Source organism: Oncorhynchus gorbuscha, linkage group LG10 (assembly GCF_021184085.1).
Source record: "Oncorhynchus gorbuscha isolate QuinsamMale2020 ecotype Even-year linkage group LG10, OgorEven_v1.0, whole genome shotgun sequence".
Classification (NCBI taxonomy): Eukaryota; Metazoa; Chordata; class Actinopteri; order Salmoniformes; family Salmonidae; genus Oncorhynchus; species Oncorhynchus gorbuscha.
Genome location: NC_060182.1, coordinates 22,362,229 through 22,388,552, shown reverse-complemented (window position 1 = coordinate 22,388,552; position 26,324 = coordinate 22,362,229). Strand labels below are relative to the sequence as shown.

Below are 26,324 nucleotides of genomic sequence, written 5' to 3'. Positions count from 1 at the left end.
CCCTGTCACCCCCCTCTCTCCCTCTGCCTCTCCCCGCCTCCCCCTACACCTCCCCTTACCTCTCCCTTCCCTTCCCCCTACTTCTCCCTACACCTCCCCCTACACCTCCCCTTACCTCTCCCTACACCTCCCCCTACTCCTTCCCATACACCTCCATCTGCCTCCCTTAATCTCTACCTACACCTCCCCCTGCCTCCCCTACACCTCCCCCTGCCTCAAAACACCTCCACCTACACCTCCCCCTGCCTCCTTTACACCTCCCTCTGCCTCCATACACCTCCCCTGCCTCCACTACACCTCCCCCTGCCTCCCTTACACCTCCCCCCTGCCTCCACTACAACTCCCCTGCCTCCACTACACCTCCCCCTGCCTCCACTACACCTCCACTGCACCTCCCCCTGCCTCCCCTACACATCCCCCTGCCTCCACTACACCTCCCCTGCCTCCCCTACACCTCCCCTTGCCTCCACTACACCTCCCCCTGCCTCCCCTACACCTCCCCCCTCCACTACCTCCACTACACCTCCCCCTGCCTCCACTACACCTCCCCCTGCCTCCCCTACACCTCCCCTTGCCTCCACTACACCTCCCCCTGCCTCCCGTACACCCCCTGCTTTAGTGTGGTTATATATGGTCCCTATTACAGAGATACATTTTCTCAAATTAGTATGGAGTATACCCTGGCCTAGCCGATAGCAGCGGCAAAGCAGACTTATAGTTAAGAGTGTGCACACACACGCTGCCTCTTTATCCAATCCTAGCAGACCAACAGGACCACTCCTCTGTTTCCTTAAGAATGTCATCGGTTCTCTATAGACAACCCTCTTGCCACAGCTCCCTAATCTGCCTGTGTCTGTGTGCTGGGTCTCTGTGTCTCTTTGTGTCTCTGTGAGGGCATGGCAGGGTATTATGGTCTGTTGGGAGTGTTTAGGCCGGGGCTTTACTCTTTGATATCCCACACTCACCATAAGAGGCTCAACGGCTCCTCCATGCCTGTTACCCATGACGACACGGTGACTCTGTGTGGCGGCGCTATAGCTGTATTACACGCCTGTTGCTATGACGAGATGAAGAAAGACGTGGAAACCACTGCTAGTGCTGGCGATGGGGTGGATAGGGGCGGAGGTAAGGTTGGTAGGGGGTATTTGGGGGGTCAGGGGTAGGTAAGGGGGCTAATGTTGTTATTGTGTACGGTCCAGGCATACAGAGAGAGTCCCCTGACCTTGTAACGGCTGTAGAGCTGTGATCAGTTCCCAAACATTACAGACAGACGCATGACAGGCAGCAGCTCACTCTTCTGCTGTGTGGTCTTATCAGGACAGAGCACGTTTCTGCTGCGAGAGAACCTCTAAAACCCACTCAGAAAGAGGCACAAACACATGCACACTGCTGCTTGAGCCTTCCCAAAATCAGGCATTTTCTCTCCCTCCATCCCTTGCTCTCTCTCTCGCTCCCTCAGTTTCTCAGAAGAACAGAAAGGAAGAATACTCTGTTCTCACCAAAGATGGGAGTAGGAGGGCGCAACAAGAAAATTATTCAGAACAAGACAGAACGTGGAGGCAGAGGACAGTAGGGTGTTTAGTTAGTTTAATGCTCTGGAGTAGTTTGTGGAGTGACATGATAACTAAGCCATTTGACTGCCTACAAAGGATAAGATTTCCTCTAACTTCCTCTAATCTCTCTCTCCCTTTTTCTTTCCCCTCCCAGTTTTCGGGGGAGGTTCCAGAGAACCGGATCAATGTTGCGGTTGCCAACCTGACCGTGATTGACCGCGACCAGCCACGCTCGCCCAACTGGAACGCTGTATACAGGATCATCAGCGGTGACCCCGTAGGTCACTTCACCATCATCACCGACCCACACACCAATGACGGCATGGTTACTGTGGTGAAGGTAAGGCACTGCGACCAACCAAGACATATCTAATTAAAGTTTATTTGTCGCATCCACAGATTAGCAGATGTTACTGCAGGTGCAGTGAAATGCTTATGTTTCTAGCAGTGCAGTAAGTATCTCACAGTACAATAATAAATGAACTAAAATATAAAACAAGAAACAAGAAGAGCTTGAGCCCTCAAAAAGTGACCACACCTCAGCAATTTACAACTTTTTTTTACCAGAATGGTGAAATTTGACACTTTCTTGGTGTATGCAGCACTGATATTCTCCAGTTCTCACCTAGAACTTATCATGTCTATTTTAAAAACATATGTCTTCACCAAGGTTGAGGTTGATGTAGTACAGACAGTGTTGTTATCCCATTCATCAATTATGTGTTGCATGTCAGATCTACACTGAGTGTACAAAACATTAAGGACACCTTTCTAATATTGAGTTGCACATCCCCGTGCTTTTTGCCCTCAGAACAGCCTCAAATTGCTGGGGCATGGACCTTACAAGGTGTCTAAAGCGTTCCACAGGGATGCTGGCCCATGTTGACTCCAATGCTTCCCACAGTTGTGTTATGTTGGCTGGATGTCCTTTGGGTGGTGGACCATTCTTAATGCACATGGGAGACTGTTGAGCGAGAACAATCCAGCAGCTTTGCTGTTCTTGACACAAACTTGTGCGCCTGGTGTAACCAACTGTATATAGCCACCCGGACACCCACACTTCAGGTTGACTTAGTTTGTATCTGCCGCAAAAGATATTAAACAGTGATGACAGGCATTGCCAGGATGGTCACAGCCACACATTCACTGGTTAGGTAAGGCACAATATAGATTTTAGATAGGAGCAACAGTAATGCCGTCAATGTGATTTAATTTGTATTTATTTATTTATTTCACCTTTTATTTTTGCAGGTAGGCCGGTTGAGAACAAGTTCTCATTTACAACTGCGACCTGGCCAAGATAAAGCAAAGCAGTGCGACACAAACACCAACACAGAGTTACACATGGAATAAACAAACATACAGTCAATAACATAATAGAAAAAGTATATATACAGTGTGTGCAAATGGCATAAGGAGGTAAGGCAATAAATAGGCCATAGTAGGGAAGTAATTACAATTTAGCAAATTAACACTGGAGTGATAGATGTGCAGATGATGATGTGCAAGTAGAAATACTGGTGTGAAAAAGAGCAAAAAAAGTCAATAAAAACAATATGGGGATGAGGTAGGTAGTTGGATGGGCTATTTACAGATGGGATGTGTACAGCTGCAGGGATTGGTAAGCTGCTCAGATAGCTGATGCTTAAAGTTAGTGAGGGAGATATAAGTCTCCAACTTCAGCGATTTTTGCAATTCGTTCCAGTTATTGGCACTGACATTAATCCATAAATACAGTGCACAAGTACAACCCTTTTTATATAAACCTTTTAAATGTAGTATGAAAAAAACATTCACTTCATATTTCAATAAATCACCTGCTAGCAATAGTGTGACATTACAGTGCACTGGCTTACATGCTGACCACACCGCTCGCAGAGCGTGCACACAAAAAATGTACCCATACATGTTATTCAATCATTGCAACCACACTGCTCGCGAGCATCTGCATGGCCAGGTGCTAAAATATAAATAGGTTCTATTTGTGACGCTCAACGCGATGCAAGTTTGGCCTATCCCATCTCCTCATTGGTGTTTAGGAGCATATAACCATGTGGGTGATTGAAAGATGAACTGACGTCCACACTCCAGTTGGTTGTAGTAATGCACGGTGAAGTTGGTTTCCAACCGCCATATAAAGTTCAAAGATGTAAAAAAAAACTAAGGAAGCCTGAGGAAGGAGGAGAGTCGATGAGAAAGGAATTTGTTTTACCTGTGGATTAATTGTAAAGGACCTTGTGCATTTCACGTAAAATAACAACCCAATGTTTATATCCCAGGACAACTTAGCTAGCAACAGCAAGCTAGCTAGCTAAATTGCCATAAATGTTTAATGCTTTTCAACCTGTCCTCAAATTAATATAATTGGTTCAGAGTTTGTCTTGATATGTTAACCGGCGTGTCCTGATCGTGTCTGGTGTGGGGGTACAAAATCAACATGCGCATACAGGTGCATGTCCGGCTTGGTCAGCATGTTATAGTGCAAGTTAGCGCTTTGTTAACATGGCTCGCCAAGCCAGCAAATACTTGGATAACTTGCCGGAATAGGCTTTAAATACATTAATGGTGACAGAAATATATACATAGTCACATTTGCTATTGACTTTGGGATATATGAACCAGTTTTCCACTATTGTGTTATACAGTTTTTATCTTTTTTTTTTATGTACAGAGGAAGGAGACACAAACCTTCTCTCAGAATATCTCTCTCAAACTAAAGAACAGGCAGACCAACTTTCCAAATAGGAGAGAAGAACTCAAAATTCCACTAAATCTTTCAAGGAAAATAATACAAAAATCTGTCTGAAGACCTCATATTGCCAACCTTACTAGTATGGCCTCAAATATTTGGATGAATTCGACAACACATAATGAAAGGAAACTGTATTTATATCACACCTTTTTGCCCGCGAACTGCGGTGTTCTTTGATATCTGCATTGCGCGGAATGCGAGCAAGGTTGATGGAAACTACATTTTGACTTTGTCACACTGGCACCTACTACCATACCCTGTTGAAAGGCACTTAAATCTTTTGTCTTACCCATTCACCCTCTGAATGGCACACATACACAATCCATGTCTCAATTGTCTCCAGGCTTAAAAATCCTTCTTTAACCTGTCTCCTCCCCTTCATTTCCCTATTCCACTGTCTGTGGAATAGGCTTTGAGTCTCTCTGGGCACCAAAGCCGGAATGGCTACCAACTCTAATCGGTTTCACATCAGAAAAACTGTAACGCGTAGGTAGCAGGGAAACATCTGAATTGATGTAGTATGTATTTACCGAGGGGGCCTCTCTGGCTGCTAGTGGAGGCAAATCAGCAGAACACACTGACATCTCTCACAAGTTTACTGAGACGGCCCACCTAGGACCATGGCTGCTCGATAAACATGGACTGAGGTCTTAACCTGCACAATTAGAGAACTGTCTAGGGAACCAATACGCATACATTTTAAATCCTGGATTAAAACAGAGGCATCACACAAACACATACTGACAAACATGCACACACATACGCGTGTACTTACCCACACAAACATCCACACACACATTCGTCTTTAAGTCATTAGGATATGTAAATTGAAGTGTGTGATGAGCATAGGAAATGACAGGGGTGACTACATGCCAGAGAGAGGAAAGGAAATGAGAAGGGGAGGATAAGGTGATAGGAGGAGGATGGAGAAGGAAGGAAGGGAGGAGTAGAGGGAGCTGGGGAAGGGAAGCGGTTCGATAGAGAGAGGAGGAAGAGCAGTCAGAGAGGACAAAAAAGAAAGAGTGGAGGTGGAGAGGGAGCACTGCACCACTGGCTATGGATCAAAGAGATCCAAGCACGTTCAGCCTTCTGATAGGGCCCCAGTACATCACTGGTCCACACACACACACACACACACACACACACACACACACACACACACACACACACACACACACACACACACACACACACACACACACACACACACACACACACACACACACACACACACACACACACACACACACACACACACACACACACACACACACACACACACACACACACACACACAGATACACACACAGACACAGACAGACAGACAGACAGGGCACATCAACACCAGCCTCCTCTTCTCATTATCAGTACACGCAGGCACGCACGCACACACCACGATAGCATCTGTCAGATCCAATCCCCTCATCACTCTGGCTGCTTTATTATGAATGCTTTTATATCGTCGCCTACCGCGTCCGTTAACACGAACACTAAGGCGAAGCAACACAGATGTGCTCCAAATCATTACTGTCACCAGCAGACACCGGCCTCCGGGTGCTAATCATCAACTGGATCGCTAACTGTACTCAGAGCCAGCCAGCAGCATGCAATACCTAACATATTTGTTGTGTGTGTTTCTGGAGGTTACCTGAATCTAATTGTGTTGTTGTCATTAAGCCAGCCCAGAGCTGTCACTTCGTTTTAGGCTCACACGGCAAACCGCCTTGTAGGTGGCTGGAGCTAGCCAACACACACACACATCAGCACGTACGCACACACACACACACATTCCCACTCACGCACACATACACACACGGTGAGGGGAGGGGAGTTTACCCAGTGTGAATTTAACAGGGAGCGCCAGCCCCAACGGCAGCCGGTCCATGAATTGTTTAAGACCTGCCTAACTCACTCAGTGTTAGCAGGGTAATTACAGGTAGGGGTGCAGAGGTCCCTCTAAGTTTAGCGATAACACTGTTCCAATTCATCCTAGCTAGCGCAGAGCTAGCGCTGCTCAGCACCAGGGCTGTTCATTACTTCCTTTATCGTCAATAGGGCTCAGCTCTGCTCTCGCTCTCTCTCTCAAGAGCTGCAGGTGGAGGATAGAGGGACAGAGGAACTGGAGGAGAATGTTTAAGTGTTCTGGGAATGGGGGGGTTAGATATCACTGTGAGTTTGATCTCTCTCTTGTTATTTCTCTCCCATCTATTTCTTCTAACCATAGTGTAGGGCAGGCATGGGCAATTATTTTCCATGGTGGGCCACATTATAATATATTTTTGCCATCACGGGCCAGAATCATATTGTAGGATTTTTCATCATGTGTATGACTGTGTTGACAGACATATCTACTGTAAATCACATCCAGAAATGCTACCTATTTTACTTTTTTAACATGCACAGAAATAAATAAGATCCATGTTCTATTATTTTCCTTATTAAATGAAAACTATAGAATGGTATTTTCATTATTAAACATGCAATGAACTACACAGTGGGAAAAGTACACTGTGCATTCAGCACCACGGACAGAACTCTTGTTAACGGCTATGCACAATAACACAAAGAGAGAGAGCTCGACATTACATTTAAACTACTCAATCAGTGTGAGGAGTGACGTCTCTGATGGGCATTGACTAGAGCAGTGAAGTCAGGTATGGTTTCTGACGTCGCTATGCGCAGGATTGCTGAGAGGTGAGAGTCAGTTAGAGATGATCTGTGCCTTGACTTGGTATATTTCATCACTTAAAATGTCTGTTCACATACATAGTTTGACCCAAACAGTACAAACATCTTCTGAGCAGGACTCCTAATCTTTGGGAAGTTTTGTTCATCAAGAGATGCATAGAACCGTGTCAGTGACATTGTTTTAAATAGTTCTCCAATCACTGCATCAGACTAAAGTTGCTCTAGTTGCAGGTCAGTGGGAGCGTTATCCACATTGAAGGTGAAAGGAGAGGAAACCAACAGCATGTCATTTTCCAACACTTTGAAATCCTCAAAACGACGAGAAAACTCACCGTTCAAAGCACACAGCAGTGATGTATACTTCTCCCTCTGGTCATCTGATAGAGAACAGACTAGTAGTGTCATCTGATAGGGAACAGACTAGTAGTGTCATTTGATAGGGAACAGACTAGTAGTGTCATCTGATAGGGAACAGACTAGTAGTGTCATCTGATAGGGAACAGACTAGTAGTGTCATTTGATAGGGAACAGACTAGTAGTGTCATCTGATAGGGAACAGACTAGTAGTGTCATCTGATAGGGAACAGACTAGTAGTGTCATCTGATAGGGAACAGACTAGTAGTGTCATCTGATAGGGAACAGACTAGTAGTGTCATCTGATAGGGAACAGACTAGTAGTGTCATCTGATAGGGAACAGACTAGTAGTGTCATCTGATAGGGAACAGACTAGTAGTGTCATCTGATAGGGAACAGACTAGTAGTGTCATCTGATAGGGAACAGACTAGTAGTGTAATCTGATAGGGAACAGACTAGTAGTGTCATCTGATAGGGAACAGACTAGTAGTGTCATCTGATAGGGAACAGACTAGTAGTGTCATTTGATAGGGAACAGACTAGTAGTGTCATCTGATAGGGAACAGACTAGTAGTGTCATCTGATAGGGAACAGACTAGTAGTGTCATCTGATAGGGAACAGACTAGTAGTGTAATCTGATAGGGAACAGACTAGTAGTGTCATTTGATAGGGAACAGACTAGTAGTGTCATCTGATAGGGAACAGACTAGTAGTGTCATCTGATAGGGAACAGACTAGTAGTGTCATCTGATAGGGAACAGACTAGTAGTGTCATCTGATAGGGAACAGACTAGTAGTGTCATCTGATAGGGAACAGACTAGTAGTGTCATCTGATAGGGAACAGACTAGTAGTGTCATCTGATAGGGAACAGACTAGTAGTGTCATCTGATAGGGAACTGACTAGTAGCGTCATCTGATAGGGAACAGACTAGTAGCGTCATCTGATAGGGAACAGACTAGTAGCGTCATCTGATAGGGAACAGACTAGTAGTGTCATCTGATAGGGAACAGACTAGTAGTGTAATCTGATAGGGAACAGACTAGTAGTGTCATCTGATAGGGAACAGACTAGTAGTGTAATCTGATAGGGAACAGACTAGTAGTGTCATCTGATAGGGAACAGACTAGTAGTGTCATCTGATAGGGAACAGACTAGTAGTGTCATCTGATAGGGAACAGACTAGTAGTGTCATCTGATAGGGAACAGACTAGTAGTGTCATCTGATAGGGAACAGACTAGTAGTGTTGTTGGCAGGTGGGTGAGATTGTTGACCTCTACTTGGTGGGTCAGGATGAGTAATTTTCCCTTGAAGGCTTTGACAAGGCTGTACATCTGATGTGCAAAAAGACCCTTCCCTTGTAGTTTGGAATGCAGTTCATTCATGAGAGCCAAGATGTCCACGGCGAAGGCAAAAATCAGCCAACCATTCTTTATCTTGCCATTGAGGGAAATCCACATTTCCCTTTCATTTGTAAAACCTCATTAATCTCTGACTTCAGGTCCCACACCCTTGTAAGCACCTTCCCCAAACTCAGCCATCTCACGTTTGTGTGATAGGTGTGATCTGCATGACCCAACTGTCTCTTCCGACAGTGAGACAAACTGCCTGTGGTTTAAACATTTGTCTCTTATGAAGTTTACCACTTTAGTGACTGTATCCACATGGCTCATTTTCAGAACACATTTACAGAGCACCTCCTGATGACTAATACAATGCAGGAATTGAATGTTCTGATCTGCGTTCAGCTCAGCTACTTGATCTTGTATCCTTTTCAAAAGGCCACATTTTTGTCCGGTCAAGTTTGGTCACCCATCTGTGGTCACACTGGATAACTTTTCAAAACTCAGTCCCAGCTGTGCCACACACTTATTAACCTCCTCCAATAAATCTTTCCCTGTGGCTCTGCTCTTCATTGACTGCACTGAAGCTCCTCTGTCATTTCAAAATCTGTGGTTATTCCTTGTAAGAATTATCAACAACTGCGCTATGTCACGTGCATCACTGCTGGAAACATTTTCGAACAGCTCTTTGTTGTCAGGGCAAAGTATTGCTGCAGAGTCAATTAAACTTTCTTTAATGAATTCACCCTCAGTGAATGGCTTGCTATGTTTAGCACTTTTATGGGACAGTACATAACTAGCTCTCGCAATTCCGTCATTTGCTGAATGCAGTTATGTGAAAAGTCCTTGCTGCTTTTGCAACTGAGAAAGCAACTCTTTCGATGCACTTGCCCTCTGCTCAGAAGACATATTCCTATATTTCTCTGAATGCTTCGTCTGGAAGTGTCAGGACAAGTTGTAAGTATTTCAAGACAGCGATGCTCTCTTTGCACAGTAAGCACACAGCTTTCCCTGATACTTCAATAAAAATGATTTCGATTACCACTCTTGCTGGAACACCCTACATTCACTGTCTACTTTGCTTTTCTTTGAAAAACACATTTTTGCGCAATTTCCAGCTAGCTACTATTTGTAAATGTGACTTGTTTGTCAGCCTTTCAGTCACTGTCTGTCCTCGTGCAGTTGTTATTTATAGGTGCCTTCAAAATAAATGTCCCACAAGCGGTGGGAGTTCAATCATTACACAAAGGAAAGTATTCATTGGGCTTTTAATTTGAATAACAAATACGCGTTTCAAAACTTTACCATTGCAAATTCTTTACATGATCTGAACATGATTCCACAGGCCGTATTGAATCAAGTCGCGGGCCGCATATGGCCCACGGGCCGGTCTTTTCCCAGGCCTGGTGTAGAGGCTTTGTTTCTTTTTCTCATTTTATTTGACTACACCCCTTATTAGTGTTCTCTTATTATCTCTCTCTCATCTTCTTTTTGTATGATGCCTATTTTTATATTTTTATCTAGACTTCTTCTGTCAGTCATGTGTGAATGCTCTTATCATGCCATTTGATGGAGTATGAGATTACTGATCATAACCTAATTATCTGCCCCCTACTCTCACCCCTCCTCTCTCTCCCCCAACTCCGTCTCCAGCCGGTGGACTTTGAGCAGAACAGGGCCTTCATGCTGACGGTGGTGGTCAACAACCAGGCTCCGCTGGCCAGTGGGATCCAGTCGTCCCTCCAGTCCACATCCGGGGTCACCATCTCTGTGGTAGACATCAACGAACCGCCCTTCTTCCCCACCAACCCCAAATCCATCCGCTTTGAGGAGGGTGTTCCTGCTGGCACCTCTCTCACCACCTTCTCAGCCAGCGACCCTGACCGCTTCATGCAGCAGACCATCAGGTGCTGGACACACACACACACACACACATTTACACACACACACACACATTCACTCACCACCTTCTCAGCCTGCAACCCTGACCACTTTTTGTAACAGATCATTAGGTACAGTGGGGAACTATACAAACTGTCCCTCTCTCTTAAGAATTCTGTGTATACGCAGTCAGTTAAGAGCTGCCCTTCCACCTGTATGAGAGAGAGAGAGCGAGAGAGAGAGACTCCTGGGTAATCAGAGCCATGTGTATTCTAAAGGTATAGATAGGGGACACACACATACATTCAAACACACACAGCACCTGGCCCCATCCCAAAGGCCTGACACAGCACTGTACACCTGCAGTGTTTCCAGGGTTCTCACATTATTGGCTGTGATTCTAAACCAACCTTTAAATTACCACCTGGCTTTTTAAAGGCTGCCTGTGGAGCACTGCAGTGTCTTAACTTCCTCTATGTCAGCTGATCTATGACATTATTATGTTGATTACCCACACATACTGAATACCTCCTCTCAGAGATAGTGTCCAGTGTGTATGGTTGGCTGGTTCACTCTCTCCAGCGCCAAGCCCAGAATCATCCTTGTGTTCCGTTTTCCTCGCTCTCTCTCTCTTTCGCTCTCTCTTGTGAAAAGATCGAAACAAGTTTGCCAGTTAATTTCACAGCAAATGAGAGTAAATTGGGTGTACCAGCTGGGCTCTGTATCTTGCTGCAGCACTCCCTCTCTCTCCTTCTCTCTCGCTTTGCTTTCTCTCTCCCCATCTTCCTTTTCCCTCTCTCTCCTCTCTCTCTCCTTCTCTCTCGCTTTGCATTCTCTCTCCCATCTTCCTTTTCTCTCTCTCTCCTTCGCTCTCTCCTTCTCTCTCGCTTTGCATTCTCTCTCCCATCTTCCTTTTCCCTCTCTCTCCTTCTCTCTCGCTTTGCTTTCTCTCTCCCCATCTTCCTTTTCCCTCTCTCTCCTTCTCTCTCTCTCCTTCTCTCTCGCTTTGCTTTCTCTCACCCCATCTTCCTTTTCCCTCTCTCTCTCCTCTCTCACTTTGCTTTCTCTCTCCCCATCTTCCTTTTCCCTCTCTCTCCTTCTCTCTCGCTTTGCATTCTCTCTCCCATCTTCCTTTTCCCTCTCTCTTTGCTTTCTCTCTCCCCATCTTCCTTTTCCCTCTCTCTCCTTCTCTCTCGCTTTGCTTTCTCTCTCACATCTTCCTTTTCCCTCTCTCTCCTTCTCTCTCTCTTTGCTTTCTCTCTCCCATCTTCCTTTTCCCTCTCTCTCCTTCCCTCTCTCTTTGCTTTCTCTCTCCCCATCTTCCTTTTCCCTCTCTCTCCTTCTCTCTCGCTTTGCTTTCTCTCTCACATCTTCCTTTTCCCTCTCTCTCCTTCTCTCTCTCTTTGCTTTCTCTCTCCCATCTTCCTTTTCCCTCTCTCTCCTTCTCTCTCGCTTTGCATTCTCTCTCCCATCTTCCTTTTCCCTCTCTCTCGATCTCCCCTTTCTTTTCCGTACACCAGTTTCAGCTTGCAGTACATCTTGGAGATAAGTTTGGCTAGCAGAGGCACACCATGTTCTGTCACGGTCTGCTACACACATTCATACACACACACTCTCTCTCTCTCTCTCTCATTTCCTCTTGCTCTCCAAACCCCTCTCTCTTTCTTTCTCTCTCACACACAGACATACACAGACACATACATGCACACTGATACCCAATCAATTCAGCTGCCCATCCAGCATGATTAGACATTTACCCACACTGGAGCCTTAACAAACTAGTGGGACAGTTTGTCCACCTCAGCCTCCAATGTGGTTTCATCTGTACTAAAATAAAATAAAATCACTGTAGTGTTTTTGTGAACATTACTGTAGTATATACTGTAGTATTTACAGTTAACTATATTATAAATAATCTAGTAAAATAAAACTGTAGTATATACTTTAGTAATTAATGTAGTGTTTTTGCAGACTAGTATATTGTAGTATTTACTGAAGTTTTTCATTAACATTTTTATTTATTTATCAGAAACTCACTTCTTTAGCCAATGTGCAGATTTTGTCAAAGATCCGTGATATCTCTATGTGACTGAGGGAGATGGCTGAAAAGGACGAGGCGAGTGTAGGAAAGCGGAAGGGAGCTGATAAGTAAGGGAAAGGTAACGAACAAGATAGAAGGGAAGAAGTGTCTGAACAGGTCAAGGAAAAGCAAGTGCACGGGAGGTTTGGAGAGTTGAGAAAGGGGAGGTCAGGGCTAGAACTTGACGGTAGAGATCTTCATGGGCCCAAAAAGTTGGACCTGTTCCAAAATTAACCTTGGGCTTTCCCACCTCGACCCGATATGCATAATGTTTTTTAAATTTAGAGACCCGTTCCGAACAGACCAAAGGACAACTAGACCCGTTCTGTATAGACCTGGTTGAATCCAGACCCGGACCGATCCGAGTGAAGCAGCAGAAAAGTCATTATTTAAGCGACTTTATTATCTGGAAGTGATCAAGTGCGAGAGGAGGGAGAAAGAGGTGCAGCTCTAGCAGGCGGGGGAAGGGCTGTACTGTGAGTGAGTGACACAGGGAGCAGGAGGGAGGGAGGGAGGGAGGGAGGGAGGGGGAGGGGGAGGGAGGGAGGGAGGGAGGGAGGGAGGGAGGGAGGGAGGGAGGGAGGGAGGGAGGGAGGGAGGGGGAGGGAGGGAGGGGAGGGAGGGAGGGAGGGAGGGAGGGAGGGAGGGAGGGAGGGAGGGACAACTCAAACTATAGTAGACTAATAGCTGCCATAGCGAATTGAGGCTGCAGTGCATTCGCTTTTTCATCCTACAGTTACAAATACAACTCCATTTAGAATATTAATTAGCAACCTACCTGTTGGCTCGTGGTCGTTGTAGCCTATCCTTCTCCTTTAAATTCCATCATTTTAATTCCATCTTCCATTGATTAGATATCTCCTAACTTTTGCCACACACGGAGGCTCTACTTGACAGTTTTTCTTCAGACCAGTGGCAGGCAGTGAGTTCTAGGGGGAGCAGGGGCCAGGGGATTGGGGGATGGAGAGGGGGTAGAGGGGGAGCCTGGGAGGGAGGAATCAGGCATCACCTGTCGGGTCCAAACTAGTGTGGCGAGGTGTGGGATTGAGAAATATGCATAAATAATTACCCAGACTACCTTGCATGGGCTGGAGGAAGGCTAGGAGGACATAGATTTTTGATTCTCAGGGACAGGCCTCCACTAGCATCACTAACCCCACCAGACTTCATACTAGATCTTATTCACTCCTCACACCCACTTTCCAGTACCACCAACCTGGATATACATAGAGAGACTGATCAAGGTATTGTATGAAGACATTGGAATTGTATTATTAAAATTTGCGGAATTTATATACGTTTTACTTCTTTGTGTCTTTCAAAGCACCAGAGAGTAGTGAAGCAATAAGAACCAAATAAATTAAATCATAAAACTGACTCCAACTAATCAAACTGCAGCTCCAACAAGTATATTGCACTAGTCATCCCCAAAGCCAACACTTCCTTTGGCCACCATTCCTTCAAGTTCTCTGCTGCCAATGACTGGAACGAATTGCAAAAATATCTGAAGCGGGAGTCTTATATCTCCCTCTCTAACTTTAAGCATCAGCTGTCAGAGCAGCTTACCGATCACTGTACCTGTACACAGCCGATCTGTAAATAGCAATTATTTATTGTAATTAATCATTATTTAGCCTCTATGGCCTATTTATTGCCTTACCTCCCTACTCTTCTACATTTGCACACACTGTACATAGATTTTCTATTGTGTTATTGACCGTATATTTGTTTATGTGTAACTCTGTGGTGTAGTTTTTGTCGTACTGCTTTGCTTTATCTTGGCCAGGTCACAGTTGTAAATGAGAACTTGCTCTCAACTGGCCTACCTGGTAAAATAAAGGTGAAATAAAACAATAAAATAGGTTTTAGGTTTTAATCAGCAATTAAATCAAAGAATTGACTCTGGCAAACCAAACCACATCGCAGCAGTAGTCTGTGTTGTCCTGATGAGGGTTCTCTCCCATCTGTCCTCATACAGATGTTGCACACTGACACACTCATCAGCTGGTGTGTGTGTGTGTGTGTGTGTGTGTGTGTGTGTGTGTGTGTGTGTGTGTGTGTGTGTGTGTGTGTGTGTGTGTGTGTGTGTGTGTGTGTGTGTGTGTGTGTGTGTGTGTGTGTGTGTGTGTGTGTGTGTGTGTGTGTGTGTGTGTGTGTGTGTGTGTGTGTGTGTGTAATCGGAATGGCCAATTTAATTAGGGCCGATTTCAAGTTTTCACAACAATCGGAAATCTGTATTTTTGGCTGCAGATTGGCCGATAAAAATTTTAAAAACTTCATTTAACTAGGCAAGTCAGTTAAGAACACATTCTTATTTTCAATGACGGCCTAGGAACGGTGGGCTAACTGCCTTGTTCATTGGCAGAACAACATATTTTCACCTTGTCAGCTCGGGGGATCCAAGCTTGCAACCTTACAGTTAACTAGTCCAATGCAATAACGACCTGCCTCTCTCGTTGCACTCCACAAGGAGACTGCCTGTTACGTGAATGCAGTAAGCCAAGGTAAGTTGCTAGCTAGCATTAAACTTATCTTATAAAAAACTATCAATCATAATCACTAGTTAACTACACATGGTTGATGATATTACTAAATATTATCTAGCGTGTCCTGCGTTGCATAAAATCTGACTGAGCATACAAGCATACAAGTATCTGACTGAGCGGTGGTAGGCAGAAGCAGGCGCGTAAAAATTCATTCAAACAGCACTTTCGTGCGTTTTGCCAGCAGCTCTTCGTTGTGCGTCAAGCATTGCGCTGTTTATGACTTCAATCCTATCAACTCCCGAGATGAGGATGGTGTAATCGAAGTAAAATGGCTAACTAGTTAGCGTGTGCTAATTAGAGTGACGGAAGCTATACTGATACACTGGCAATACTAAAGTGCCTATAAGAATATCCAATAGTCAAAGGTTACTGAAATACAAATGGTATAGAGGGAAATAGTCCTACAATTCATATAATAACTACAACCTAAAACTTCTTACCTGGGAATATTGAAGACTCATGTTAAAAGGAACCACCAGCTTTCATATGTTCTCATGTTCTGAGCAAGGAACTGAAACATTAGCTTTCTTACATAGCACATATTGCACTTTTACTTTCTTCTCCAACACTTTGTTTTTGCATTATTTAAACCAAACTGAACATGTTTCATTATTTACTTGAGGCTAAATTGATTTTATTGATGTATTATATTAAGTTAAAATAAGTGTTTCTGTATTGTTGTAATTGTCAATATTACAAAAAAAAGTAATCGGTATCGGCGTTGAAAAATCATGATCAGTCGACCTCTTGTGTGTGTGTGTGTGTGTGTGTGTGTGTGTGTGTGTGTGTGTGTGTGTGTGTGTGTGTGTGTGTGTGTGTGTGTGTGTGTGTGTGTGTGTGTGTGTGTGTGTGTGTGTGTGTGTGTGTGTGTGTGTGTGTGTGTGTGTGTGTGTGTGTGTGCGCGCGTGTGTGTGTGTGAATCATGTGGGATCAGGAAAGGTTGGAGGGTGGGCGACTGAGATCCGTTGGGTAAATTCTAGGTTCAAAGTTCCAAGATCAGCTGGTAAAATGATGAGCTCCTAATATCTAGTATTATATACAGTTGATGTCGGAAGTTTTCATATACTTAGGTTGGAGTGATTAAAACTAGTTTTTCAACCACTCCACAAATGTCTTGTTAACAAACTCTAGTTTTGGCAAGTCGGTTAGGACATCGACTTTGAGCATGACACAAGTAATTTTTCCAACAATTGTTTACAGACAGATTATTTCACTTATAATTCTCTGTATCATAATTCCAGTGGATCAGAAGTTTACATTCACTAAGTTGACTGTGGCTTTAAACAACTTGTAAAAAAAAAATGATGTCATGGCTTTAGATTTTTCTGATAGGCTAATGATATCATTTGAGTCAATCGGAGGTGTAGCTGTGGATATATTTCAAGGCCTACCTTCAAACTCGGTGCCTCTTTGCTCGACATCATGGAAAAATCAAAAGAAATCAGCCAAGAACTCTGAAAAAAAAATGTAGACTGGTTCAGCTTTGGGAGCAATTTCCAAATGCCTGAAGGTACCACGTTCACAATAGTACGCAAGTATAAACACCATGGGACCACGCAGCCGTCATACCGCTCAGGAAGGAGATACGTTCTGTCCCCTAGAGATTAACGTACTTTGGTGCGAAAAGTGCAAATCCATCTCAGAACAACAGCAAAGGACCTTGTGAAGATGCTGGAGGAAACAGGTACAAAAATATCAATATCCATAGTAAAACGAGTCCTATGTCGACATAACCTGGATATAATAAAACAGAGTATAAGTTTACTTAGTTACAGTTCTATTTAAAATGAGGATATTGTTTCGTCATTTATTCATAATATTCCTAACAATAACTGAACAGTAATTATCCAAGGCTCTGAGGCCAGTCTAGAGCTGTTTGAAGAAGAGTTCAACATGATAAAACCTCTAGTGGATGATGAAGTAAAAACTGACACGTCTCCACTAACAATGGCCGCAACTCCCAAAACATGGCCTTCAAAACAGGAGGCCCACAGTACATCACTCCCTCCTTCCCTCACCTGTAGCAGCTGTGTGCACAACAGAAACATTATATGGGAAACAAATCCAGAACTGCCTCTCCCTATTAGAATGGAGATTACGGAATTTTTTTATTTTTTAAATTAGGATTCCCCTTTAGCCGATGCCAATGGTGACAGCTAGTCTTACTGTGGTCCGACACATAACGAAAAGACATTAAAAGACAAAAGACAATTAACATACATTAACATGTAGTGTGTGTGTGCATCTATCAGTTACTCATACAGAGAGAACAAACAACAAGGCTGTGACACTGTCCAGACACTGATGGAAGAGTTGAGGCATTTCAATCTGCTTCAATAGAACAGTTAAGGCAGAACACTAAACAAATGACGCAGTCCATTGTCACCCTCCAAGAGGAGCTGATTGTGGTAAAGGTGGAGCTGCAGCAAAGAGAGGGTGACCAATGGCCTCCGTCAGCAGCTTCTGACCATGCCACCAACAGAGCAGCTGCATCAGCCTGGTGGAAGCCCAGATACTCCTGAGCCCAGTACAGCCTTCAACCCATTTGCCTCACTAGCCCCTCAGCCTCTTAGGGTCCACCTTGACCTGCCAACCTCCCAGCCTGCCACAGCTTACCTTGACCTGCCAACCACCCAGCCTGCCACAGCCTACCCTGCCTTGCTTACCTCCCAGCAGTCTGACCATGTTCAGCCGATCACACCTCCAGAGAACAGGGGACAAGATCCAGTTCAACCCAGGATACCTTACAAAACTGCAGTTATGAACGAATTATCTAAAATAATCTATTTCCCAGACACCAAACAGATAAATGCTGGTGTCCCACTACTGACAGTGCACAACAACTGCTCTATCAAGTCAATCTGGAGAACCTTGTCATACGTACTTAGACAAATGACCTGCGCACAAAAGGAGAAAGAGTGGCTGAGGAAGTGAAAAAGGTGGCAGAGAAATCACACACCCTGTTCCCAAAGACACACATTATTATATTCACCCTTCTACCAAAGAAAGATCTCCCCTGGAAAAGTATTCAAAATGTCAACCAAAAATTCACCATGGACTGCTCCACACTACTAAATGTCAGCATCTCTCACCACCACACCCTGACATGTGAGAACTTGTATGACCATGTACACCTGGACCATGAGGGAGTCCGAATCTTTGCCAAGAACCTGAAAGATGCCAAGTTAGACAGAGATCCACAATCATCCCAGGCCAGCAACAGAGCCCCACCAGTTCCCTATCAAGGGAGACAGAGGAGGCCAATCTCATCTCAGCTGAGCCCGACATAGACATCTCCAGCCCCTACCAACATGTCCAAGCCCAGCTGCGATAGACCGTGATCAGATCAGCAGTGCCAGAACCAACCTAGCTCAGCCAAGCAGTGCCAGGACCAACCCAGCTCAGCACAGCGGTTCCAGAACCAGCCCAGCTCAACCCAGCAGCGCCAGACACAGCTCATCTCAGCCCAACACAACCCTTCACAGCACTGGACTGTACTCTAGGGGTAGGACAAATAGTGGCCAACAGGAGGGTACCCCAGACCATACCTCAACCTCACTGCCAGACCACATATGTAGAGGCAGCCTCTGGTAAGAGACAAATAGACCCTTCAGCCATCGGAGAGACAACCAGACCTGGCCTGCCTAAACACAGCTCAATCAGACCTGTTGCATCACAGCACAGCTCTACCAGACCTGGTCCGCCTCAGCACAGCTCTACCAGATCTGGCCAGCCTCAGCACAGCTCTACCAGACCTGGCCAGCTTCAGCACAGCTCAACCAGGCCCAACCCATCACAGCACAGCACAACCAGACCCGGCCCGCCTCAGCACAGCTCTACCAGACCTGGCCAGCCTCAGCACAGCTCTACCAGACATGGCCAGCCTCAGCACAGCTCAACCAGGCCCTACCCATGACAGCACAGCACAACCAGACCCGGCCCGCCTCAGCACAGTTCTACCTGACCCTGCCCATCGCAGCACAGCTGTACCAGATTAGGCCCATCACAGCACAACCAGACCTGGTCCATCACAGCAGAGCTCTACCAGACCCAGCACACCTCAGCTCTGCCAGACCTGGCCCATCACAGCACAGCTCCAATCAGCTCAGTTCTACACAGCACCGACCACTACCCTAGTCTGGAAAAACTCTGTTGAGGGTAGTGCATCACATGATATAGTCCACACCATGTATCATTCATGCCAGCAGCCCTCATATGCTAAGATTTTGGAGCTTCGCCAGTCACACTGCCCTTCACACCACTCTCCACAATTCCACCCACAACCTCCCTCCCAAGTTAGTTTTGGTTACCCTCCCTACTTACATCCCCAGGACAGGCATGGGACACTCCTTCCCCCAACGGCAGCCTCAACCCTGCAACAGGAGCCACACCAAGGCCTCCTCTCCACACCCAGTCCACCGGATGAAGCTCCGGCCAATGGAGTGGAGCTGCTGCAGGGGACAGGAGTGGCTGCCAATGCTCCACTCTGGTCCCCTACAGCTGCTCCAATCCTTTGGTCGAGCTACATCCGGGGTGGACTGAGCTCTGCCCACACTGCTATCCCAGTTCCCACCTGGTCTGTAAAAAATGTTTTACACAATTTACATTTGGGTACAGGACTCATGTCCTGACATTCTGGTTCTCTCAGAAACATAGTTAAATGATTCTGTCTCTGAGAAAGACGTTGAAGTAAAGGATTACAAGGTATTTAGATGTGACAGAAAGGGGGAGGAGTGGCCTTTTACTTTCCTTTTACAGAAAGGAGGAGGAGAGTCATTAGAACTCGTTTTTCAACCACTCCACAAATTTCTTGTGAACAAACGATAGTTTTGGCAAGTCAGTTAGGACATCTTCTTTGAGTATGACAAAAGTAATTTTTCCAACAATTGTTTACAGACAGATTATTTCACTTATAATTCACTGTATCACAATTCCAGTGGGTCAGAAGTTTACATACAATAAGTTGACTGTGCCTTTAAACAGCTTGTAAAATTCCCAAAAATGATGTGATGGCTTTAGAAGCTTCGGATAGGCTAATTGACATACTTTGAGTCAATTGGAGGTGTACCTGTGGATGTATTTCAATGCCTATCTTCAAACTCAGTGCCTCTTTGCTTGACATCATGGGAAAATCAAAAGAAATTAGCCAAGAACTCTGAAAAAAATGTAGACCTCCACAAGTCTGGTTCATCTTTGGGAGCAATTCCCAAATGCCTGAAGGTACCACGTCCACAATAGTACGCAAGTATAAACACCATGGGACCACGCAGCCATCATACCGCTCAGGAAGGAGATGCGTTCTGTCTCCTAGAAATTAACATACTTTAGTGCGGAAAGTGCAAATCAATCCCAGAACAACAGCAAAGGACCTTGTGAAGATGCTGGAGGAAACGGGTACAAAAATATCTATATCCATAGTAAAAACGAGTCCTATATCGACAAGGACAGCAAGGAAGAAGCCACTGCTCCAAAACAGCTATAAAAAAGCCAGACTACGATTTGCAACTGCACATAGGGACAAAGATCACACTTTTTGAAGAAATGTCCTCTGGTCTGATGAAACAAATATAGAACTGTTTGGCCATAATGACCATCGTTATGTTTGGAGGAAAAAGGGGGAGGCTTGTAAGCCGAAGAACACCATCCCAACCGTGAAGCATGGAGGTGGCAGCATTATGTTGTGGTGGTACTTTGCTGTGGGAGGGACTGGTGCACTTCACAAAATAGATAGCATCATGGGCAGGAAAATTGTGTTGATATATTGAAGCAACATCTCCAGACATCAGTCAGGAAGTTAAAGCTTGGTCGCAAATGGGTCTTCCAAATGGACAATGACCCCAAACATACTTCTAAAGTTCTGGCAAAATGGCTTAAGGACAACAAAGTCAAGGTACTGCAGTGGCCATCACAAAGCCCTGACCTAAATCCCATAGCAAATTTGTGGGCAGAACTGACAAAGCGTGTGCGAGCAAGGAGGCTTACAAACCTGACTCAGTTACACCAGCTCTGTCAGGAGGAATGGGACAACATTCACCCAACTTATTGTGGGAAGCTTATGGAAGGCTAAACAAAACTTTGATCCAAATTAAACAATTTAAAGGCAATGCTACCAAATACTAATTGAGTGTATGTAAACTTCTGACCCACTGGGAATGTGATGAAATAAATAAAAGCTTAAATAAATCATTATCTCTACTATTATTCTGACATTTCACATTCTTAAAATAAAGTGGTGGTTCCAACTGACCTAAAACAGGGAATTTTTATTTGGATTAAATGTCAGGAATTGTGAAAAACTGAGTTTGAATTCATTTGGCTAATATGTATGTAAACTTCCGACTTCAGTTGTATGTCAACTTTAATTTCATGGTATCCCAATCTGTAAATATTTCTGTTTGCAATAAATTTGAGCTTCTGGTTGTCGATGTGTCCGAAAACCAGAATACACATTTATTTGTTGCTGCCAAGGCAGATGCTGTAGGCGCTATATCTCTAGGCGCTATATATTTTTAACACCTTTTTTAACGGGATAATTTTCATCGACAACCGCTGAATTGCATAGCGCCACATTCAATGAATATTACTAAAAATATTTATATTCATGAAATCACAAGTGCAATATTGGAAAACACACCTTAGCCTTTTGTTAATCCACCTGTAGTGTCAGATTTTGAAAATATGCTTATGTATCGGCCTTCATCATCTAATTGTTCAGATGTGCAAGTGCCTTTTGAATTTTGTATTATCCAGAGACAGAACATTAGTGAGTAATATACTTGGAAGTGGTGGGTGGTGTGTGCGCCTCCTAAATCAGACTAGAAGACCACTCTGAGTACCTTTCCTTCGCCGGCGTTGTTTTGGTTCGGCCTCCAGAATCAGTTAAAGTGCCCTGAGGGGTATGAATAAAGGATCCTATTCTGGAAAGTCGTATTCCTGGTCATAATGCTGATAGTGCTGGTGAGTTACCGCCACTCTGATATCCAATAGTTCTTCCCGGGAAAATCTGGGCTAATAATGTAAGAAATAACACATAAAATACAAAATAGGGCAAAGTTTCTTAAGAGTTAGAAGCACGGCAGCGCTCTCTGTCGGCCGCCATTTTTCATTTCGTTATGGTTAGTAGGTCGGTTCAGCAATTTACTATCTGTGACGTGCTAGATGCCTTGCTTTAGATTGATGTAAAAAGAATCCACTGGGGCTGATATAATTTATCTATTTTTGCTGCACCTCTCTGCCCCTCTGATTACTTAATCATTATCCCATATTTTTTACCTGACGATTATATCTTGTACTATCCCCAAGGTTTGGAAGGCGGCCCATGTACTCCCCTTTCACAAAAGTGGTGACCCTTGTGACCAAAATAATGATCAACCTATTTCTAAACTTTTTTGCCCAGACAAAATATTAGAATCCTTGATTCATTCTTAGCTAATGTAATGACCCTAGGTGTTGCTGGTGTAGAGAATCAGGCGCAGGGCAGCAGATATGAGTAATCAAACATACTTTACTCAAAAGGTAAAATACACAAAGTAACAAATCCACGTACACCATTACAGACCGAAAATACAAAATAAACAATCACTCACAAAAACTATGAGGGGAACAGAGGGTTAAATAATGAACAGGTGATTGTGGGATTGAAAACAGGTGTGTGAAACAAAGACAAAACAAATGGATAATGAAAAGTGGATCGGCGGGTGGCTAGAAAGCCAGTGACGCCGACCATCGAACGCCGCCCGAACAAGGAGAGGGACCGGCTTTGGAGGAAGTCGTGACAGCTAAGATCTTTCATATTCTAAATGTACATCAGTTGGGATTTAGACCAGGTCATAGCACTATCTTTGTTGCATCCCTAGTTATAAATGATCCGGATGGAAATGGTGGAATCTGGACATCCTCCACCGGGTTGGCATCCTCCACCGACCATCTCTCCTCCGGACCATACCCCTAACTGGTTTGAAAATGACTTAACAAATGGTGTTAAATTAGGTTTCCTTGATGTATGATGAATGGTTTCCTGGAGTGGACCAGCCACCACCGGCCTGATTAAGTCACTGGAACAAGGGATTTTAATCTGGGGAAGCTTAACCTGTAACATAGAAGTCTCTCAGGACTTTAAAAGGCCACACAAACCGCGATCCCAGCTTCCGGCAGGGCAGGCGGAGGGGCAGGTTTCCGGTCAAGAGAGAATCAGAGTCATCTCGCTACGGTTGCGGTCAGCGCCCTCTTTTTGCCACCTCAGGTGCGCATGGGCAGCATCACAGGTCTCCTCCGAGCTCTTGAACCATTCCTCCACCGCAGGAGCTTCGATCTGGCTCTGATGCCACGATGCCAGAACTGGCTGATAACCCAGTACGCACTGGAAAGGAGAGTGGTTAGTGGAGGAGTGGCGGAGTGAGTTTTGGGCCATCTCTGCCCAGGGGATGAACGATGCCACCTCCCCCGGCCGGTCGCTGCAATATGACCGCAGAAACTTACCCACATCCTGGTTGACTCTCTCTTACCTGCCCGTTACTCTCGAGGTGAAGCTGACCCAGACCCACAGAAGTTCCATGAACGCTCTCCAGGCCCTGGACGTGAACTGGGGACCTCGATCAGAGACACCCCGTAGTGCCGGAAGACATGAGTGAACAGGGCCTCCGCAGTCTGTAGGGTGACCGGGAGACCAGGCAAAGGGAGGAGACTGCAGGACTTAGAAAACTGATCCACAACAACCAGGATCATGGTGTTGCCCTGTGAGGGAAGAAGATCTAGAAGGAAGTCCAACGACAGGTGCGACCACGGCCATTGTGAAACAGGTAGGCGTTGTAATTTCCCTGTGGGCAGGTGCCTGGGAGCCTTGCACTGGGTGCACACAGAGCAGGAGGAAACATAAACCCTCTCGTCCTTGGCCAAGGTGGGCCACCAGTACTTCCCACTAAGGCAACACACCGTCCGCCTGATGCCAGGATAACCAGAGGAGGGTGACGTTTGAGCCCAATAGATCAAACGGTCGCGGAAAGTTGGATCAGGCACCCAGCTGGACACTGGGGGAGTGGGCTCTATTAATATGTCCGGTCCAGCTCCCACACCACTCACCACCGGTCCACACCCTCAGGTGAGTGGTGATATTGAACTCTGCGCAATGATCCGCCACATCTCCCTCACACCATATGGCGTTGGCCCATTCCAGGGCTTTGCCTGAGAGGCAGGAAACGAGGCCGGATACACGCTCACGCCCCGAAGGAGCCGGGTGGACGGTCGCCGGGGAGAGCTCCAACTGTAGTAGAAAACCCTGGCATCCGGCAGCCGTCTCATCATACTCCCTCGGGAGCGCGAGTCGAATCTCGCTGGGACTAGGGGAAGGAGGGGTGGACAGTGGGACCTGTTGTATTGGAGCTGGTGGAGGCACTTAAAAACCTCCTCCTCTCTGCAAATGATCCATAGTCTGCAGCACGCGATCCATGGCAGTGACCAGACGTTGCAACATGGTCGTGGTGCTGCTGAACACGCTCCTCCACTGGAACAGGGAGTAGAGAGTCACTCTCAGGACAGCAGATATGAGTAATCAAACATACTTTACTCAAAAGGTAAAATATACAAAGTAACAAATCAACGTACACCATTATAGACTAAAAATACAAAATAAACAACCACTCACAAAAACCATGGGGGGGAACAGAGGGTTAAATAATAAACAGGTGATTGTGGGATTGAAAGCAGTTGTGTGAAACAAAGACAAAACAATTGGAAAATGAAAAGTGGATTGGCGGTAGCTAGAAAGCCTGTGATGTCAACCGCCGAACACCGGCCAAATAAGGAGAGGGACCGGCTTCGGCGGAAGTCGTGACAACTAAGATCTTTCATATTCTAAATGTACATCAGTTGGGATTTAGACCAGGTCATAGCACTATCTTTGTTGCATCCCTAGTTATAAATGATGTGGGTAATTGTCTTTTCTCAATTGGCCTAGACCAGGCTGCATGTAACTGGTTTGAAAATGACTTAACAAATGGTTTAAATTAATTTCTTATGATGAATGGTTTCCCGCTTTTATGGGTCCTAAATTTTTATCTTTTACATGAACTCTATCAGCTTGTCTGTTTTGTAAACTGCACTTGTATTGAGCTACTGTTGGGTAGCTATTACACCCATCGTTTCCAGGCTCTATCTGAACTACAGTCTGCCTTCATTGTATTACAGAACAAACTTTATTGACCTGAATTTAGTATTGAATGTTCTCCAGAGTGCATAAAAATAACTCTGATTTAAAAGACATTTATGTACTTTGTCCATATTGATCATGTCCCTGCTTACAAGTATCTGGGCATCTGGATAGATGAAAAGCTTTTAAAAACCATATTGACAAGTTAGTTAAGAAGCTGAGAATAAAAATGGTCTTCTTTTATAGAAATACTGTAGGATTGTGTCTAGGCACATATTTATACTTTTGCTTATTTGATCTGGTCATTAACATAGCATCCAGATTAGTCACCAGAAAGCACTTGTTTAGCTAATTTTCTCCGGTTTTGTCTGACAAAAACAGAGTATCCTACCTTCTTATAAAGTACAGTATAAAGTACATTTAGAGTAGGCATATGTATAAAGTAAATATAAAGTACTGTTTAGAAATCTGCTAATGACGATTATTTTCCACAACAATAGTGTCACGTTCTGACCTTAGTTTGTTTATTATGTCTGTGTTTTAGTATGGTCAGGGCGTGAGTTGGGTGGGTTGTCTATGTTAGTTTTTCTATGTTTTGGGATTTCTGTGTTTGGCCTGGTATGGTTCTCAATCAGAGGCAGCTGTTTATCATTGTCCCTGATTGAGAACCATATTTAGGTAGCCTGGTTTCACTTTTGAGTTGTGGGTGATTATTTTCTGTTTAGTGTGTGTTGCACCTGACGGAGCTGTTTCCTTCTCTTATGTTACTTTGTATTTTTTTGTATAAGTTTGTTTTCAGTGTTTTAAACTAAGCATATATAGCCTTGTTGTCTTTGTGCTGACTTCCGGTAACTCCATGGTTCTAAATCAGTAGTTTTTTTAGTAAACTGTCGAAAACATTAACTTGCTTGATCATGCTGCAGCTCATACATGGACTTCACCAGACAGATGGTGCTCTCCGGTTTTGTGATGAAACAA

At 44.8% G+C, this 26,324-nt stretch overlaps 1 protein-coding gene across 1 annotated transcript in view; it reads left to right on the top strand.

Moving 5' to 3' along the window:
- Window positions 1-26,324, top strand: part of LOC124045696 (cadherin-4-like) — a 548,219-nt gene that overhangs the window by 492,727 nt on the left and 29,168 nt on the right. The window contains exons 10-11 of the mRNA XM_046365231.1: window positions 1,708-1,893; window positions 10,349-10,602. Of these exons, the coding sequence (XP_046221187.1) occupies window positions 1,708-1,893; window positions 10,349-10,602 (440 nt within the window). The remainder of the gene's footprint in view (window positions 1-1,707; window positions 1,894-10,348; window positions 10,603-26,324) is intronic.